This window comes from Leuciscus leuciscus, assembly GCF_965113295.1.
Source record: "Leuciscus leuciscus genome assembly, chromosome: 3".
Classification (NCBI taxonomy): domain Eukaryota; kingdom Metazoa; phylum Chordata; class Actinopteri; order Cypriniformes; family Leuciscidae; genus Leuciscus; species Leuciscus leuciscus.
Window position 1 is genome coordinate 31,700,090 of NC_138727.1, and position 21,419 is coordinate 31,721,508.

Sequence of the window (21,419 nt, forward strand, 5' to 3'; positions counted from 1 at the left end):
TGTTTTCCCCACAGGAATTCACAGAGTCCTTTCTTGCTCTTCTTCTCATTCATTCAAGTCCACACTGGACTTTTTGCCTCTCCTCTCTTCAGGGGGAAGAGCCAGCATGGCCTCTATGGTGACGCTGTCATGGAGATAGACTGGAGTGTAGGTACTGAATGACTTTTGACTTTGCCTTGTCACAAAAATATTCTAAAGATAAACTGATAAGTTTAAAAGCAAGTTCAGCAAAAGTATGTGGACACCTCCTTGATTACCATGCTTGAATTTGTGCACCCCATAGCCTATACAAGACCCTCTCAATAGTTCCGTCAGACTGTTATCTTAAAAGGGATAGGTCACCTAATAATGAAAATTCTGTCAGCATTTACTCACCCTCATTCCATTCCAAACCTGGATGAACTATCCCTTTAACATCCCTAACATGATGTAAAATTAAAGGGATAGTTCACCCAAAAATTAACTGTCATCATTTACTCACCCTAATGTTGTTTCAAACCTGAATTACTATTTGGTTGTATGATATTTTGAAGAATGTTGTTACAGTAACCAAACAGTTTAGCTGACCACTTACTTGAAAACGAAAAAAGATATTTCTTCTTTTATGTTCCACAGAAGGAAGTCATACATAAATGACGAGGTAGAGTAAAATAAATAATGACAGAAATGTCATTCCTGTAAGGAATCTGTTAAATGGGGGCAACTCCATATAAAAGGGATTCTCCACACAAAATTAAAATTTCTCTCAACTTTTACATATCATTTTCCCTCATGCTGACCCAGATATATATATGGGTAATCCATCTCTGTGAGTCAATATAATGCAAATGTATGTAAATTAAACGGGGAATCTTTACTACCCCAGTTGATGAATCAATGTCTACTGAAGCAAAACTTAAGGTGTGTGTAAGAAACATTTATTTTAAATATAAAGTATTGCTTCCGGCCAGGTGTCATACTTGGGTTCATACAAATTCACACTTGACATAATCAGTATGTTGGTAAACTTACGTGAGACGTGACAATCCTCTGTGGTTTTGCGTCACTTTTGCGTTTTTTTAGAATGCGCTTTCATCATATTTCACAAAATGCTGACGTAATGCTTCACGGCACTGTCATGACAGCTGTGTATGACAGTTGACCGGAAATTATGGTTTATCGTTAAAAGTTAGTATTTTCTTACACACACACCTATCATTTGGCTTTAGAAGACATTGATTCATCAAATTAAGTTTTTATTTTTGTCGTTTGAAGCACAACTTGCATAATATGGATTCATAGAGATGGATTATTTTTCTCAAAATCTTCGTTTGTGTTCTTCAGAGGAAAGAAAGACATTTACACATGGGATGGAATGAGGGTGAGTAAATAATGAGAGAATTTTCATTTTCTGGGTGGAGTATCTCTCACAGCCCTCGACACATGTGCCTTTAGACACATGTGCCTGTGTCTAGGGATGTGTCCGAAATCGCCCCCATACCCTTAAATAGGGCACTATTTGAGGGGACAGCCATTTGTAGTGGTGTCCAAAACCATAGTGGACGTTATTGAGTGCACTCATTCAATCCCAAAATGCACGGCAACAACGAGTGTGCAACCGATGTACGCTCAACGGCTAGAGAATACCCATAATGCACTATGAGAGTCGCACACTGAATGAATTCCCGAGATGGAGATTGCGCCGCAGCTGAATCATCCATCCATTTTCCAAACCGCGCTGGTCCAACGTAATATACACAGGCATAAATTCCTTTTTTTTATTTGTTACTAATTAATGAATTAATGTCTATGCTAGTTTCCATGGCAGAGTTCAAGATAAATCTTTTCATTACTACTGGAACTGCCAGTTTTCTACGTTTCAAATTATTATTATTAAACAGCAAGCACAAACTATGCAAACTCAGCATGAATTCACTCACTCCTTTTCATTCACTCTTTCAAGTGGAGTAATGTAGGAAAAAGTGAATGAGGGTATAGGGGGCGATTTCAAACACAGTAAATTATTTTAGTTTTTAGCGTAGCTCCAACCAGCTCCAGAACACCTGACTGGAAGCTTCTAGTATAATCCCAAAGACCTTAATTAGCTGGTTCAGGTGTGTTTAATTAGGGTTGGAGCTAAACTGTGCAAGACAGTGCCCCTCCAGGAACTGAGTTTGACACCCCTGCTTTGGAAAATAAGTTTGAAATGAAATGATCAACAAACACATATAGGTGTGGTGTTTGGAAGTCAACATACATTTGGCCTTACAATGCAAGTCTTGGTAATAAGCTATTATCTCGAACTGAACTACATTTTTATGCTTTTTCTTGCCTTTAATTAATCAGATTTATCAGATTTGCTAAATATATCTTCTGAGGTAGCTGAGCCGAGAAAGAATTTATCACAAACCAATGAGAGTGTCCCTTAAAAGGACACAATGAATGGGTTCTAAAAATGTCTATGGAGTTTTTTGTTTGTTTGTTTTTTTGACAAATGAGTATAGTTACCATATAAATTCAGTAAAGCCGAGTTCAGACTGCACGATTTTCAAAGTAGTCGGGTCACTATTCTTTTCACACTGCGTGACTATCTGGGGTAACATTCAGTTGCTGGTGTGTTCACACTGCACGATGCATCGGCAACAGGAGGTTTCACACTTCATGACTTTCAGGAGGAAGAATCGCCGACAACTTCTGTCTGGTCCACAAACTACGTTTCACTACCAAACACACGCGAGAAGTGATAAGGGAATAGCGCAAAATCCCGCGTGCGTAGACCGCAGTTCTCGCGCGAGACTGAAATTGTTATTAAAAATGATAGCCTGCAAGAAGCTTGCGATCCAAATTGTCTGTGCATTGATTTGCAGCGAAAAGGAGAAAAAGAAAAACATATTATGCATGAGGAAATGGCTGGGAAGACAAGGGGACCAAGGACTGTGTGATATGCAAAGAGAGTTGGGGGTAAATAAATAATTTTTCAATGTGCTGCTGTTGCTGCTGGTCAAGCAAATGTTTGTGCTTTGTTTCTGTTTTATATAATTGTAAATATATCTATTAAAATACTGATATTGTGGCCTATAACTCCTCCCCAAACTCCCCGCTGCTCTGTATCTTGCTCTCTCATTGGCTGTCGATCATCGCCGATGTAGTTTTCAGTCAGAACACTTTTCACACAGCAGGATTTTGAATCGCCAACAGGTCCAGATATTTAGCATGCCAAATATCTCACGGGCGTCGGCGATTCTCTCAGATCACGTCTTTGCTCTTTCGCACTGCGTGGTTGTCACTCGCGTGAACGAGCACCGATTTGCCTGTGAATTTCGGGCATTTGTTGGCGATTTCTCAAAACCTGTCGGCGAGCCAAAATCGGGGCTAAAATCATGCAGTCTGAACTCGGCATAAGGCCGTTGTTTGTAGCACAGAATGGTTACTCTCATCACTGTTGTGCAAGAGCGATAATTTTAAAGCGAAGGACAGTTATCTTAGTCATACTTGAGAATTCAGGAGAATAAGCAGAATGAATTAATTGATACCAGCTGTCACGGTTACTACATTTCCCGCCATCCTCACTTGCATGCTCTTCCTCTGTTCATTATTCAGTTTCTAGCCACTCCTTCATTAGTTAATTTGGTTCAGCTGTATCTTGTTAGTTACTATGGTTACTGTCATTGAGTTAATTTGCCCCAGCTGTGTCTCGTTTCCCTGATCTGTTCTCTGTGTATTTAAGCCCTCTGTTTCTCCCTGTTCTAGGGCTGCGTTCCAGTCCACTTTTAGACACGCACTTGCGAACTTCCCTAAGCACTTCTCCTTGGGGGAAATCCCTGCCGCCATTTTGAAGTGTGTTCTACTTTGTGAAGTGAAGGAGGAAAGTTTATATGGACAGACCCTCGTTCCCTTGATTTTGACAGAGGGAGCGAGTCTACTTCAAATGTACACTTCATGCACCTAATATGTCCCACAATGCAGTACGATTGTGACGTCACCACATATCTCGTCTAATCAACACCACAACAGACAACTCTATGATATATTCATTATAATTTTTTTTTTTATTTAAACAACCCAAACACACCTATAAACATTTGGATGCTGCATTAAACAAATTCTTAAAGGACATTTTTTTTAAAATAATAAATCAACTCCATAGCTGATTCCAAGTGATCAAGGGCTTAGGATGTTCCAATTCAGCCCATTGCAGTTTCCACCAGTAGTGGGTACTCGTGCAACGTAAGCAATGACGTACATCTGAGTGAACGAGACGGAGGGAAGTTAGCGAGTGAAGGGTATGACAATTTTGGACTGGAACGCAGCACTTGTCTTGTATTTTACTTTAAGTTATTCTTGATGTGTGGTTATGTTTCATGGTCTAATTTCTAAATTAAAGTCTCCTAATGAATTTCCTTTGCCGTGCGCTTGATCTTAACCACCTCACCCTAGACACCAGCAAGGTGGTAACCAAATAATTGGATTGGGTTTTTTTTTAAGTCTTTGAGTTAACAAGATTTTTTAGGGAATTTATGTCTAGACACAATTTATTTTTGTCTATTATTGAAGTATTAAAGCATGAGCTTTAATATCTAATGGTTTTTGAGATCATAACCTACATTCAGTCAGTTGTCTCAAAACATTTGACTGGTAGAAAAAAAAAAAAACTAGATTTGCATTTCCTGAAGGCAACAAAATAAGTGTTAATGTTTTATGTTTAAATTTCAAGAACAAACTTTGCAAGCTTTGGTTCTGTGTTAATGAAGTTGTGTATCAGAACTTTAGTAAATTTTGCAGTGTAATGGTGGCTATAGAGGGTTAAAGGGATAGATCACCCAAACGTGACAATTCTGTTATAATTTACTCACCCTTACCCTATTCCAAACCTGAATGAATTTCTAAGATATTTTGAAAAATTTCTCACTGGTTTTTCATCCATATAATGGAAGTCAATGGTAACCAAAAGTTTTTGCTTACCAACATTCTACAAAATATATTTTGCAGAAGAAATAAATTCATAAAGAGTAAGGTCCAATCCCAATTCTCTGTCTTACCCCTTCCCCTTAGTTTTGCACTCTCACATGAATGGGAAGGGGGAACTATCCCTTTAAATACCTCAAATGCATGGAAAAAAGACAAGTCGCAACTCAGTATGCAGATTTTACAAGGACGCCAGTTATTAATGAAGGATATTAGGAATGTATTCTTACATTTATATTATAGTAGCAGTATATACATCGACAAAACAAAGTTTGAATAGAGTCTGTAGTGCATGTTAAGTGGTTTGAACTGAACTGGTAGAAAACACTTTCATCATCCACTAGATCTGCTAATACAGTCACAACCTTCAAGACACAGCTGAAGATACTCCTCTTCGGGCATCACTTAAACTTAAATCACATAAAGTGTAATCAGAGCACTTACTATAAACCCCAAAACACACAAACAATTTTTAAACTGTGGTCTCAATTATAAATTGGTTAAATAAAAGTGTGTGCTACATGTAAATGATTTGAAGTTTATACTTTAGTGTTATGGGTTTAAACAAACCCCAAGTGACAATGTTTGAGAAATCAATTCAGTACTGCATTGCACTGGAATATTTAGCTTTTTAAGTAGTTAAGATAAGTAGATAAGCTAAATGTTGCACCAGGTTGATTTTAGTATTTTAATATTGATCTTATTGTCGGTCTGACTTCTCACTACGCTGTTGCTGTTCTTAGGTCAAATCATGCAGACTCTGGAGCGCTTAAACTTGAAGCAAAACACTCTGGTTTACCTGACTTCAGATCAGGGGCCTCACCTGGAAGAGATTTCCATTCACGGAGAGATGCACGGGGGTTATAGCAGCATATACAAAGGTATTCTGTCCGAGGGTTTGCCCATAGAATAGTCCTGAGGGCCAGTTTATCAACCCTTGTGAACAAAACATCACATTTCAGCATTATTTTCAGTTTAAAAGTTGAACAGTAACTGCGATTTCACTCCCTCTGTTTCTCCATACCCTAACTGGAGCAGCTGGCAAGTCTACCAATTGGGAAGGTGGGATTCGGATACCGGGGATTCTTCGTTGGCCAGGTGTCTTGCCTGCTGGGAAGGTCATTGATGAGCCCACTAGCAACATGGATATTTTCCCCACGGTGCTGAATTTAGCTGGTGCTTCCATACCTAGTGACAGGTCTGTAGCCTAGCAACAAGATCTGTCAGTCAAGAATTTGGTTACTGAGACAACAGATACAAGATACAGATATAATAGATGCAAGATACAGATAATATAATAGATGCTAATAATCAGGAGATACATTGAAATATTTGGATATACAGAAATCAATTGATTAGATTGTATTTTCAGTCACTTAATAAGATGAACATATGCCCAAATTAGCTAATTAGTATAGAATAATGATGTTTTGTGTTTTGGCCACCCAAACTGCTAAAAAGACTCACTAAATAGGCTAGTAGTTGCAATGCATTACAACTTGTTTCCATTTCAGAGTCATTGATGGTCATGATCTCATGCCTCTGCTGCAAGGGCAAGTGGAGCATTCTGAACATGAATTTATGTTTCATTACTGCAATGCCGAACTGAATGCTGTCCGATGGCATCATCCTAACAGTGAGTCCAAAGAATTTCAATGCACCTACCTTTCTACACTCTCATGAAGCAACTAATAACTATTTTGATCATCTAACTAATTACTTTTAGTCTGTTAGTTGTAAAGTACACCTTTTGCTGAGTTGCTCTTCAAGTGATTCAAGATAGATAGATAGATAGATAGATAGATAGATAGATAGATAGATAGATAGATAGATAGATAGATAGATAGATAGATAGATAACTGAAAACTGATGTCCCTGTCAAAGGCAACCCCCTACGGACACACTGAAAGGGATAGTTCACTTTGAAATTAAATTTTGGTATGTTTTAGCTTACCTCAAGGGCATCCAAGATGTAGGTGTCTTTTTTTCCGCAGTAGTTTCAATTTTGATATTTTTAGGTCAAACCGTTCTTGTCTGTCAGTCATATAATGCAGGTCGATGGTCACTGTCTCAAAGAGTCTCAAAGATATCTATACCCACTGTCTCAAAGATATCTATACCCGCGGGCGGGTATAAATATATACTAGGGCTGGGAATCGATTAAAAAAAATTAACTAATTAATTGCACAATTTCTGTAATTAATTGCAATTAATTGCGCTTCCCCCAAGCTTGTAATCATCAATATTTAAACTTAGAATCACCTAATTAAACAACACAGGAAAAAAAGGGAACAGAAAATAGCCCTATATTAAAATATTAAACATCAATATATCAATATATTATTCTTTTTCAATAATCAATCAACATAATCAATTTAACAGATTATTATTATTATTTTATTAATTATTAAAACAAAATATAGTCCTACAAAGCTATTATTACCAGAGCATGTGATCAGAGCAGGTCATTTTACCATTGTTGCCCAGCATGGCTATACCAGCTCAGCAAACAGAAGTCAACAGAGAAATTTCACGTTACTTGAGTGGACTTTACTTTTCCAGTGCTTAGTACATGATTGAAGCCTTTGGGCCGTTAACGACAGAGCCGCCGACACACACACACACACACACACACACATGGAACGGAGAGCTCGCCGCTGCTGGGCCATTAACGACAGAGCGAGCCGACACACACACACACACACGCACGCGCGCGGAGCACAGAGCGCGCCGTCCGACCGACCGACACACACACACTCACGCGCGCGTGCGCGCGGAGCACAGAGCGCGACGCACATACCGAGCGGAAAAGACCCGCTCATGAAAGCTGCCCGAGAATGAAACCTGACCGCCGAACATGGAGGGGCGGGACGGCATATTTCGGCCTTTTTAATAGCAGACGCAACAGGAAATCATTAAAACGAGGCAAAAAAAAAAAGTGCTGCGTCAATTGCGTTATTTTTTTTTTACGCGTTAAACATTTCAAATTAATCGCAAAGATTAACGCGTTAATTCCCCCAGCCCTAATATATACACTACATGTCGCATTGGCTACGGTTTCGCAGTAGCCAATGCGACATCTAGTGTATATCTATACCCGCCCGCGCTCTCAGATCATTTGGACGCAGCTGTGTTCAAGAGGTAAAAACGATATAAATACTGTTCGTTTTCTCACACAAACCGCTCGTTTCGTGTCTTAGGCCATCAATGTGTACTTACGATGGGGAATTGTTTAATTTGGACGATGGGGAATTGTTTTAATTTGGACTCTGTGCATGCTCTTTGAGACAGTGACCATCGACCTGCATTATATGACTGACAGACAAGAACGGTTTGACCTAAAAATATCAAAATTGAAACTACTGCGGAAAAAAAGACACCTACATCTTGGATGCCCTTGAGGTAAGCTAAAACATACCAAAATTTTATTTCAAAGTGAACTATCCCTTGAAGCTTGAGTCGCTATTTGCTAATTGCCAGACTTTTTACATGGAATGCAAGAATCCCCCCCCCCAAAAAACTACATAAATGTAATATAAAATATACATTTCAAACACTATTAAAGTCAAGGAAACAGTCTGTAATAAAATAAGAACAAATAATCGAACTACAAGCAATAGCACAAATAAAGAAATACAACTAAGATGCAAATTAAATAAACAGTGCTTTTCAGGTTTCACAGGTAGATCTAACAGATACAGATTAGATTAGGTACAGATATTGGATAAAGTAGCCTAATCAAATTTAAAATAACACTGCATAGACATCAGTGTATAAATTAAATGTAGATGAATCCTTATTAAAGGTACACAAGTTATTTAGTCAATGAGTGATTTTTGCAGTGAGTCGGTTGTTTGATTAACATTACAAACAGACAGCAGCAGGAATATTAGGCTGCTGTCACTTTAATAAAAATTGTATGGATCCAATAAACTGATACTGTACACATGCATTTTCTTTCTCAACTGTTTACATTCACTTAAGACATAACTGACTGTGTTTACTAGGATACTCGCCAAGACAGACATTTTGTCATAATTTTGTGTGAAATTGTCCGTTAAAACACAAGATTCACGTCCTGTCAGACGCTGCTTTCTGGGCACGTGCTTCAGTTGTGCAGTTTGTGCACATACAACTTCACAAACTTATTTTTCGTGTCGTCTTGTGCTTTGAAGTTTAAATTGGCAAGGCTTAGAAATGAGCTTTGCATGTGCTCTCTCTCTTTCTCTCACAGTGAGTGTGTGTGAGAGAAAGCGACAGAGGGCGCTCTCAGCCAAGCGATGGTGTGTAAAGCTCAGTAGGCAATGAAATTATATTTGCGCTAAACGTTTAATTTTTTGCCTTTAACTCAATTACAGGGGACTGTAATTGTACAATTTACTAGCTGTCGACTAATTAAAGAAATTTTTAGTTGCCTTGTGTGAAATTTGGTTGCATTTTCGAGTGATTTACTCGCATTGTAAAGGGGTTGAAAGGTTCTACATGCATAGCACAAAGCCATTCTCAGCTATTTAAAATTTTTGTTCATATTTGTTAGTTGTCAATGCTATACTCTTGATTATTTATATATATATACACACACACAGTCATGTGAAAAAGAAAGGACACCCTATTGAATTATATGGTTTTATGTATCAGGACATAATTAAAAATCATGGTCCTTGGCAGGTCTTAAAATGACAAATTACAAAATTACAACCTCAGATGAACAACAACACATTACATATTACACCGTGTCATTATTTATTTAACAAAAACTAGGCCAAAATGGAAAAGCTACTAACTTCACCCTTATTGCTTCATAGGAATTAAGAGGGTTAGTAGAAATCAGACGCTGCTAAGGATTAATTGATCATCAGCAAGTGTGATCATCTCTATAAAAGCAGCAGTTTTGGCAGTTTGCTGGTCTGGAGCATTCAGGTGTGTGTTAACACAATGCCAAGGAGGACACCAGCAATGATCTTAGGGAAGCAATTGTTGCTGCCGTCAATCTGAGAAGGGTTATACTGACATTTACAAACAATTGAAGTCCATTATTCAACAGTAAGGAAGATTATTCACACGTGGAAAACATTCAAGACAGTTGCCAATATTCCCAGGAGTGGACATACCAGCAAATTTCAGACCGTGCAATGCTCAGAGAAATCGCGAAACACCCAAGATCTACACCGCAGACTCTACAGGCCTCAGTTATGGCAGTACAATTAGAAGAAGTGGAAGGGTTGCCAGGAGAAAGCTTCTTCTCTCTAAAAAGAACATGGCATCACGGCTTAGGTTTGCAAAGTTGCTCCTGAACAAACCACAAGACTTCTGGAACAATGTCCTTTGAACAGATGAGACCAAAGTGGAGATGTTTGGCCATAATGCACAGCACCAAGTTAGGCGAAAAACTAAACACAGCATATCAGCACAAACACCTCATACCAACTGTCCATCATGCTGGTGAATGATTTTTGGCTTGTTTTGCAGCCACAGTACCTGGGCACCTTGCAGTCATTGAGTGAACCATGAACTCCTCTGTATACCAAAGTATTCTAGAGTCAAATGTGAGACCATCTGTCCGACAGCTAAAGCTTGGCTGATATTGGGTCATGCAACAGGACAATGATCCCAAGCACACCAGCAAATATACAACAGAATGGCTGAAAAAGAAAATAATCAAGTTGTTGCAATGACCCAGTGAAATTCCAGACCTCAACCTGACTGAAATGTTGATGCGGGACCAAATCGTGGCTTAATGGTTAAAGAGTCAGACTGGTATCCCGAAGGTTGTGGGTTCGATTCTCAATACCGGCAGGGAGTGACTGAGGTGCCCTTGAGCAAGGCACCTGACTCCCAATCGCTCCATGGGCACCACAGCAAAATGGCTGCCCACCTGGTCTGTGTTTGTGTGTGTGTGTTCACTGCTCACTACTCCTTATGTGTGCACTAACTTTTATGGGTTACATGCAGAGAACAAATTCTGAGTATGGGTTACCATACTTGACCTTCACATGTCACTTTTTTTTAAAGAAGAGCAGGACAAAATTCCTCAAGAATGATGCGAGAGAGTGATACTGTCATACAGAAAAAGATTCCTTCAACTCACTGCTGCTAAAAGTGACCCTACAAGCAATTAAATCATAGGGTGTACTTAATCTGTCACACATAGCTTTTCCATTTTGGCTTTATTTTTGTTCAATAAATAATGACACAGTGTAATATGTCAGTTGTTGTTGTTGTTCATCTGAGGTTGTATTTACCTAATTTTAAGACCTGCTAACGACCAGATGATTTTTAGCACATGTTCTGATTAAAACCATAAAATTCTAAAGGGTGTCCGTTCTTTTTCACATGACTTTTCTATGATCATAATCTGTGTAAAAAATAATAATATTTTACCTTACATTGAGAAATGGATTGATAAAGGAGATGATGATTCTTCGCATTTGAAAACAAGATTTCCTGTGTTTCCAGGTAGTGCAATCTGGAAGGCCTTTTTCTTTACACCTGACTTCTACCCACAGAACAGCTCTGCGTGCTTCCACACTCATATCTGCTTCTGCATCAAGCCATTTATCACGTTCCATGACCCTCCACTGCTTTATGACCTGTCAAGAGACCCGTCAGAAAGCACCCCCCTGAGTCCAGACACTGAGCCCCAGTTCTTCTCAGTTCTAAAGGTCATAAGGGCAGCAGTAAGCCGTCATACACAGAGTCTAAAGCCCGTCCCATTACAGCTTTCCCCTCTGCAAATAGTATGGAAGCCTTGGCTCCAGCCCTGCTGCTCTTCTCTCAGTCAGCTTTGCAAATGTGAACGAGATCATCAGATAGAGAAGCTACGACATTAGCTTTAAGAAAAATAGTCCGATACACAAAATAATGTGGCTTTAATGCACAAGGAGGGCATGTAATACTTAAAGCGATAGTTCACTCTAAAAGGAAAAATTGCCATAATTTACTCACCTTTATGTTTCCCAAACCCATGTGACTTTGGGTTTGACACAAAACAGATATTGGTTCACTATTGACATTAGTGACAAAATTAAAATGTCACTGAAATTTGGTTAATGTGATCACACCTTAATGGGTTAAATGTGCAACAAAATCATGTCAAAATGAAATTTGTTTTTGGGAGTTCGAAACAGTTTGCCAAAGAGAACACTACAGAAAAGTTTGCTCTGGCTAGTAAATACCTTCAAACTACCATTGGTCTGTGGCGATTTCGTAATAATGTGTGCTGAGGTTCCACCTTCTTTGACATGGAAATCTTCTCTGGTTCATTTCTTCTGTTCTGTCCATCAAGGTCAGACTTGAGTATGAACACAACACTTTGAAAAACTGTTTTATAGTAGAAATTGAAGTTGTACTACTAGTTATAAGCAACACTGACACTGTTTTTTTAATACTGTAAAGCTGCTTGCTTTAAAGCAAAGTGACTTGATTGGAGTGTCGAATTGTAGACCTGGTGCAAACATAACCACTTCGCTATGAACGCTTCCTTAAGTGCTGTTTTCTCACCGCTGTCATTTTTGTTGTGTGTTTATTTTGCTATCGAGAGGTAAGAGCACAGCACATTTTAACATATCTAAACGCTCTCACAGCAAGGTATTTCGGACATCTTTTTAACCCCTAAGCGAAAAACGAAAAAGAAGGGAAAACAATACTGCACACATTTTTTTGCGCAGCCAAATTTGTATCACAAGATCTAAGATCTAAGGTAATTTGTGGCTAGATTGTTTGTAACTGCAGCCAGATTCTCTGTTCTGAGTTCTGTATTCCTCCTAGTTTGGAGATGCATCATCCTGATTCAACAGCGTAAGTTCAGGGATTTTGTGAAGCTGTAATTACTACCTTTATGCTCGTAAGCTTTGATCTAGCCTGCAACCGGTAACAACTCAATACCCATAATGCCTCTTACAGGCTTTGGTGTTCTGAGGGTTTTTGTAGTATTTTTGGTATCCAATATGTTTTGCTTATTTTTGTGACTAATCAGGCTGCGCTGGATGGTTTTCCAGCCTCTAGAGGCTCTCCACGCTCTTAACATCATGTTCATTACACTAATCTCATCACATTTAAAAATGGTCTGTATCAGGAAATAAAAATATGTTTTGCCTAATTTTTTAAGAGCCAGATGTGATATTTATTGAAATTATGCTGTACTTCATGGCTTGATGTATTTATCACTGTTTCTGGAATATGTAACACATTTGCTAATCAGATATTGATAGTCATTTAAATTAGGTAAATTTCATATTTGAGAGTGTCAGCTCTATGAGCTTTTGATCATTAACTAATGTTTACCATTTGATACAGTATCATGCATAATTTCCTCAAGATTCCATGATTATCCACAGTCCTGAATAAATAGTGCAAGTTCTTAAAATAATTTCAAGTGGGTGTTACTTGACATGATCAAATAACTCTTACTAGCATCTTTCTGAATACAATTGAAAACATTTTTGACCACTTCTTACAGCATATCTACTAAACTGAATCACTTTTATGTGAACAGATACTGACTTAGACTGACTTTAAAGATAAAGCTAAAAGAGCAGATGGCGGTACCCAGGGGAGCCTTAAAAGCAATTGAAGCATGGGTCTCCTCAAACCGAAAAAGATCTAGGTCTATGTCAAAATAGACAAGTTCAATCATTCTGATTTTCCGGGTGCTTTTGCAAAGAGGAGAGATCAATCAATTGCATTATGGAAGGCCTGCTTGGCTTAAATGATCAAAGGCACAAGCAGAGAACATATGCTCTGCTTAAGGATAGGTTTCTAAAACCTATATAAACTTTATTTGTAATAACTTTTTGGAAATTGAAACATAAATATCTTTAAAAGCTGCACTCATATAGGGATGCACTGAGACCCCTTTTTCCAGAATGAGTCCGATACCAGTACTTTTATTTTTGGTACTTGCCGAGTACCAATACCTGTTTTTTGACTGCATTTGTCATTTTTAAATGTATTGGGTAGAGAAACCAAAATAATATTAATCTTATTAGTTGGCTTAATATATCCTTCAGTTAATTTCATGCTTACTTAATCCTCATAATATATTGTATGAGCTTCTGTTACTTTCACTGTTCATTCTTTTGCTCTATCATATTTTATCTTTCATTTGCACTGCACACATTTAGAGATGTTAAAATGTTTAGATAACAGTGAAATATCACAATTTAAATTTTTATACGAACTACTAGCCTAATTAATGTAAATGTATTATTGTAACTAAATGTAATGTTTTTAAATATATAAATGTTATCGTTTAAATTTATATGAAATGCAATTAGTTGAACTTCAGTGGCCTCTTATTCCTTACTGTTGTGTTTCAGCTAAAGACTGCAATGTTTATGACTCACACAGCCAGATTCACTGTTCATCTGAGCACTGAAGCAGATATAATCAGCTCTGTCCTCTATTTTGACATTAACTGCTGTTAATTTTAGTCAGGTTTTGGCGGGGCTCCTATGTTTTTATGTGTTTGTCCTGTAACCACTTTCAGCCTCTGGCAATTTAGCCCAAAATTATCATTAATGTGACGCTTCCTGACAAGGCAAATTATCCCATGTGGACTATAAAGAGTCGCCTTATTCACTGCACCTGGCACCGCAGAACCCTACCGCTGATTCTAGGTATGTTGTTGTGACGTGGGACCACTGATATGCAGACATTAGAAGAATATGGATGAGGAAAAACAGGTAAAACTATGGTTACAGCAAGGTGACAGATGTAATACCAGACTTGGTTTGACATTCACAGTAGTGCAGAATAAAATGTACATCTTGAAACAGCCACATTTGAAACCTCGGTGTGGCTTGTATACTTTATATAGTGGATTACACTATATATAAGTGTTATTTATAAAGTATTCTGTTCAGTGCAAAAAACTATTTACACTATTATATAGTGTTAATGTACAAGATCAGACATAAAATCAAGAGTCTTCAGACAGATGTATAAATCCAAAGTTTATTTAACAAATGGGCAAAGTGGCTCCTTTAAAACATATGCCAGATGTGTAAAGGTCAAATTATCACATTCATGAGGAGTTGCACAGAAAAATAAATAAATAATAAAATCAATAAAATCATAAAATTTGCCTAGACATGAACAAATATGACGGGTAGATTTGATCAAGATTGCAGAAAACTACTTGGTGACAATTGTGTAGCATCCATGAATCTAATTCCTCTTTGTCCCATCAGCGAGCAGGTGTGCTGTGTGGTCTCTTCAATGCAGTCAAGGTGTTCTTGTATGCGGGTCCCTGCCAAAGACAAAAATGACACTCAAAGTCAGCTCTCCAATTGGCCGTCTTTATAATAGTTTTCCACAATACAATCAACTCAAATGGCAATATTTTGAGGCAGACAATAGGTAGTGTGACAGAAATGTCCAAATTTACCTTTTTGAAGACGACAAGGTGTTGTTCAGCATGTCTCTTGCAGCCTTGTGGTGATGGTGGAATCAAATCAAGGAGGAGACGAATTGATGCAAGATCGCTGCCCCATTCTAAAATAACAGATGTGACAACTTCAGCAAAAAATGCATGAATGTGTATAGATAATCTTATTCTGAACTATAGTCTAACCTGAATCATCAGTTTCATCATCTTTCACAGCAGATTCTGCAGAGTCAATCAGGTCCTTGAAGGTCTTGGGAGACACCTTTCCTGGAACTTAGCTGAGGTCTTCTAACCAAAAATCAAAACAAATAAAACAAAAACATCATCAAACAGTTACATAGCATAATGACAACCATATCTCTCTCAGGAACCATTCTGTTCAGATGATTGTGCCGTTCACACCTAACATTCATCTTGGGTGACGCACAAGTGAACAACTCGAAGTACAGGTGTAAACGCACCCGCATTGAGATTCTACTGTTCTGATGAGGTCTAGGCCACATTCTTTTATTAAAGGGTTAGTTCACCCAAAAAATGTTATTCTGTAATTAACTCACCCTCATGTTGTTCCAAACTGGCAAGACTTTCTTTCGTCTTTGAAACACAAATGAAGATCTTTTTGATGAAATCTGAGAGCTTTCTGTCCCTCCACCTTCAAAAAGTTCATAAAGACATCTTAAAACGAATCCATATGAACCAATCAGTCCAAATTTTCTTTTTCTTCTGTTTATGTTTGTTGATTAATGTTTATATGTGAATAAAAGTCTAAATTCAATCTTAATCTATAGACTCTTCAGAAAATTTGGACTAAACCGCTCAATTCATATGGGTTAGTTTTATGATCTCTTTATGAACTTTTTGAAGCGTCAAAATGGTTGTCGCGTGGACTGCCAATGGAGGGACAGAAATCGCTCAGATTTAAAATATATTCATTAAGAGTTTCGAAGATGAACGAAAGTCTTTTCGGGTTTGGAATGACATGAGGGTGAGAAATGACTATTTTACACTTTTGGGTCAACTAACCCTTTAACTGTTTGCAGTTTAATATCTTGAATTAACACAATGACATAGTGATAATGTCTCATCATGAATTATGACAAGCAAGACACATCAATCGCCCAAGACACATGTAAATTCCAAGTCTGAACAAAGGCATTGTGTGGTTGCCCAGTTAGGTTTACATTTTTCATGTTCATTTTTCATGTATTAAAAGTTGTACTGCACATAGAATAACATATAATTACACTCACAATTCTGGATTCATCTTCTGCATTCTGTTGCTTTCTTCTTCATTTCTGTTGCTTGCTGTCTGTTGCAATCTCATGAGAGGAGCTTCCTTCACTTAACACTGCAGGGGTCTGGGCCAATTCTATTGAAAAACGAGTTGAAAAAAATATATGTCAGTTGAGGCTAATATTTCCAAAATTCAGTAATGCATTACAATTTAAATTAGGGCTGTAAATATGGTAAACATAATTGTGATTACCCTTAATTTAGATTATGCTGAGAGCGGTCTATAAAGCATGGGTGTCAAATTGTAAAATTATTTATATTCACATCCTTAATTTTAGGATTAATTAAATCACTGTTACAAGTTAATAGCCACAAAACCTTGTGCAATGTTCACATGGAGGCCTGAAACAGTTTAAATATGCATTTCATCTGATTATTAAATACATTTATTACATGGCTTGGTTGAATTCTAATGTAGAATGCAGTCTGTTATTTCTTGATAACAGACCGCTGCTAAGTATAAAGGGGGGACACCCGTCTCAAGCTGATATAAGCCACCGTGCAGCCTCAGCAGACATGGAATCCGAATCTGTTGGCTTCCAACAATTATGAAAACGTGATCATCAAGAAAGAATTATATATTTTTTCCCCTATTGTGACGAATATCCGAGTGAAACGGCTTCTGAAATGAGAAAAAAATGTAGGGTGGGGCTTGATTCCGTCCTTTGGGAATTGATTGGATCGTTGGAAATTGGGCGTAAATTTTTTTTTTTTTTAAATTGAAGTGCAAAGATAAATAATTTTGTCACGGGATGTTTCAGGGAAACAGACAAAGAATAAAGTTCCAATACGAAGTTTAATGAGAATAATACAAATAGCAACCAGACAGGCAGGGCAACACACACTAAATGCAACCTGTGACCTGACAAACACTGAGTGAACTTACTGTAAATACACATGGTGATTAAATAAAAGACTAACAGCTGTGATGATAGAGTGTCCATAGTAACAGATGAGTGGTGGCAAAATCAAACAAATGAACACATGTGATGAGAGAATATAAACTAAAAGTCCATGAAAACTAAAACTGAACATAACCGTGACATTACTCCATTAGGGATGGAGGGGGTTTTGGAGGTGGACGAGGATGGGGTGAAGGGATGGTGACTGGATGGTGATGGACTGTGGTGAAGACAGAAGGATAGTGGCAGATGGATGACGACGATCCCCTGGCGGTAAAGGTGGAGATAGTCCGCTGGCACAGACCCAGAGCTCACCAGTGCCAAGGGAGGGAGGAGCCAAGATGGTGTAGTGGCTGACGACAGCTGGGGGACGACCGCAGGAGACGAGGAAAATGGATCCATGGGCGCAGACGGAGAGCTAATGGAAACTATAGCGACATCGCTGGCCCTGGAGACCTCGGTGATGCTGTGGCGACAATCGCCGGAGGCGGAGCCAGAGTACCCGAGGGCTGAGGAGGTGACGGAGGACAGAGGCGACGCCGAAGGAAAGGAGGAACCCGCTGCAACCATAGGGGTGGAGGGACAGAGCGCTGTGGGCGGCCTGTAAGTGGATGGCCCATAAGTCCATGGTGGTAGTAAAGTGACAGTTGACCAAGGGGGAGCCGATGGGACGAAGAAACCTGGTGCAGCCGACAGGCCGAGATGGAGCGAAGAGATCAGAGGCTGGAGGCGGAGCCACAAGATCCTCTCGCACAGGCGCTGCTGGTGGATGCACGGCCTGCAGCTCGACGTCACAGCAGGAGACGGCACAGGGCTGTAGACATCCTGTAGCGGCGGAGTTGGAGGACTGGCTGAGTTTTCGCGTGATGGTGGCAGTAAGAACATATCGTCTTTAGTGCTGTCTAGAAACAGTGATGATGAAGGTACCGGGTGGTAGTCAAAACCTCCATGTTTAAGTCTTTCAGCCTGTCCTCATTTTCCACGTTAACTACTCCCTCGTCCGCTGATGTCGCTGACCCCTGGTCAGACTCACTATGGAGCTCAACTTCCGGGGCAAGGGTCAGCTCTGTCCTCTTCTCCTCGGACTCTGGCTGATGCGTTGCGGCGTGCGGTAGCTCTCTGTCTATGGGGGGATCACTCGATTCTTCTGTGGTTGAAGGTGGTAATTTGGACTCTGGGTCTGGCTGTGTCCTGGATCGGGGAAGGACGCTCTACAGACACCGGATGATGGCTTCCTTCCAGTTCAGTCCAGTGGTGTCTGCGAGGTCAACGGGGTTATGGTAATTTGTCCCGATCCAGAACAGTGACTTCAGTGTTTCTTCGTCATAAGAGCAGGTGACGGCAAGATGACAAAAACACTTTGCGCTCGCTTGGTGGTCGGTCCGGTCACCATTCTGATTGATATTTTTAGTGATACTTTAATATTTTTGTCCAGTATCTTTCCTATTGTCTGTTTTATGTTATCTGTTGGCTTGTGTAGCATCTAGACCAATCAGACACACACAAATTATTCCTTATATTTAAAGAATAATCCAGCAAACTCCCTCTCCCAACAAAGGTCTATGAAACTTCCCCCAAAACTAACATCCCAAATGAAGCCAACACACTGGCAGAACCCGGTGTCCTGTTACAGGACACATTAAGACTGATAAGACTTTTTACGACCCCCAAAAGGAATTTGCAGAGAGTTGTGACTCTCACTTAATTATTGCTGAGAAGGAGAAATAAACCCTTTTAATCATATATATTCTATATATAACCACTTGAGAAATGTATAAACATGTATCTAATTTTCCCATCTAATGATTATGTGGTTTGGCCTATGTATTCATTCAACTGTTTTGGATTAATGTTTCAGACTTGCATACTATGGTTAACCAAAATCATGTGTAGCATGTTTAGTCTCTATAAACTCCAATCTTCGTCCCCCATTTATTAATTTAAATTACATTTTGCTAACTTCGTGATGCATTAGCATTATAAGAATCTTGAAGATTTTGTTAAACACCCAATCAGATTACATGTTCAAAGGCCTGCTTGAACAAAAGGTTGTTAAGAAATTCCCTTCAAAGAGAACAACTTCTTATTGGCTCACAACCCTCCAGAGGGTGTGACATCTTCACGCTTTAAAAATCACTGATCACAAGATCATGCCTTTTACTCTCATAGTTCCTTGCTGAAATCCTGATGTGAAGATGATGCTGAACTAGACATTTTTTAAGGACCCCCAAGCTTGTGCCAGACTGTGGCCTTGTCTTTCCATTCACCAAAGATCCTCTGACTCACACTGGTTCTCTCTCATCAAGACAACATCAGGAAAGATCAACTGGAGCCTCAACAAATTGCATCAGGACAGTTTAATTCAAATGGACAAGACATGCAAGTATCAAACTTAGTTTAGTTATTGGATACATTAAGTATCCTTACCCCTTTTAAAGAAGGGCGTGTTAGAACTAAACTGATGGTTTGCTCAAGGCTGTTGATCTGCGGAATTTCAAACAATGCTCTTGCTTTCCTGTATTCTGCTTCAGAATCAGCTCTCTTTCCCTTGGTAAACTGTATGCATGTATGTATGTGTATGTTAGAGTAGTAAAGTATTTAGTCTAGTTAATAAAATCTTGTGCATGTCACACGTAAAGTTGTCCGTGTTTCAAGCTCATATATACTAGAGTCCCTAATCATGCAGATTTTGACTACTTGCTCTTAGTAGTACTGTAAAGTAAGAAAGACATTTCCCATACCCCGGAAATGTACATTTCTTAGAATTAATAAACAATTAACACAGAGTGTTCATGGGACAAACAGGTTAATTGACATTATGAATATTTGGATCAGTTAAAATAATTAACAATCAAATATAACAAGTTATGGTTGATTTATTAATATTTCTTTAGAGCTAATTTGCTATACTTGTCAAAAAATGTAACTCTTTTAATGATATTAATATTCTAATGTTTTCAGTACTTGCCATTAATGTCATTCATAAACTGACATTGATTTGTCAGTAAATAATGCAAATCCCTGAGTCAGGGGTTTCTCCTTAGAGCATCTTTGTGAGGTGTCAGATTCACTTTGTAACAGGTCCATGTGAAGGCATTCTAATTACATTATTAATGCAGCTATTCAAAGACACATCCCGCTGGAGTTAATTGCACAAATAAATTCACACACACTTAGACAAAGTACATTGAAATGCCATATTATTTAACATAACTTTCACTTTAACATTCATTTAAACAACCATTCACTCTATTGATTACCAGGTAGTTCAAAAACGCTGCTCAGCACTGAGGGCAAAAAAATATGGGGGTCTTATTATAAATAATAGATCAACTCATATGACCATGTGCATAATTTAAAGACTGATGTAAATTGCCCATGCTGCCACGGAGCTATACACTGAATAATCAATTTGTATCAAGCTAATGGTGCTCCGCTTATAACATTGCTCTTGCTTCTAATGAAGACCAATTACAATTGATGTAATTTCACATAAGCAGTTCTTATCATCTTTTGACAACACTAACTGCGCAATAAATCAATAAGTCAATAAAATTGCTTTTTAATTGCAAAAACTTTAATATTTATTTCATATGATTTGATAACTCACATGAGCAGTTTATGCCGTAGTGTGTGTGTGTGTGCCAGCGCTCTGTTTCTCTCTACAACCACATCATAAATACCCACAAGCCTTTGCTAATCCCCAAACCTTCCCCAGAGAGACGTTCTCACAGACAGAAAAATGATCAGAACGCTCTCGCGGAATCAAGTGCAAGTAAACCGATAGTTCTGAGAGTTGAGGAGACTCATGGAGTTCAAACGACCTCTCCTGCGGCTTTACTTCAAAGGCTTGTTCTCCAGTGTTGTCCTCAAGGACCTACAAAAAACGCTGC

General features: G+C 38.7%; 1 protein-coding gene and 1 long non-coding RNA gene across 3 annotated transcripts in view; one reads left to right on the forward strand and one right to left on the reverse strand.

The window, feature by feature from the left end:
• sts (steroid sulfatase (microsomal), isozyme S) overlaps nt 1–13,042 on the forward strand; it is a 46,847-nt gene extending 33,805 nt beyond the window's left edge. For both annotated transcript variants that reach the window (XM_082164028.1, XM_082164027.1), the window contains exons 6-10: nt 15–151; nt 5,688–5,825; nt 5,983–6,142; nt 6,459–6,580; nt 11,401–13,042. In XM_082164028.1, the coding sequence (XP_082020154.1) occupies nt 15–151; nt 5,688–5,825; nt 5,983–6,142; nt 6,459–6,580; nt 11,401–11,774 (931 nt within the window). In that variant the 3' untranslated portion in view covers nt 11,775–13,042. The remainder of the gene's footprint in view (nt 1–14; nt 152–5,687; nt 5,826–5,982; nt 6,143–6,458; nt 6,581–11,400) is intronic.
• LOC309494650 lies at nt 12,453–20,313 on the reverse strand. Its single transcript, XR_014204424.1, has 2 exons — nt 15,518–20,313; nt 12,453–15,438 (listed from the first exon to the last, which is right to left on the reverse strand). It is a non-coding gene; the product is annotated as an uncharacterized lncRNA (long non-coding RNA).
• Between the last annotated feature and the right edge of the window lie 1,106 nt (nt 20,314–21,419).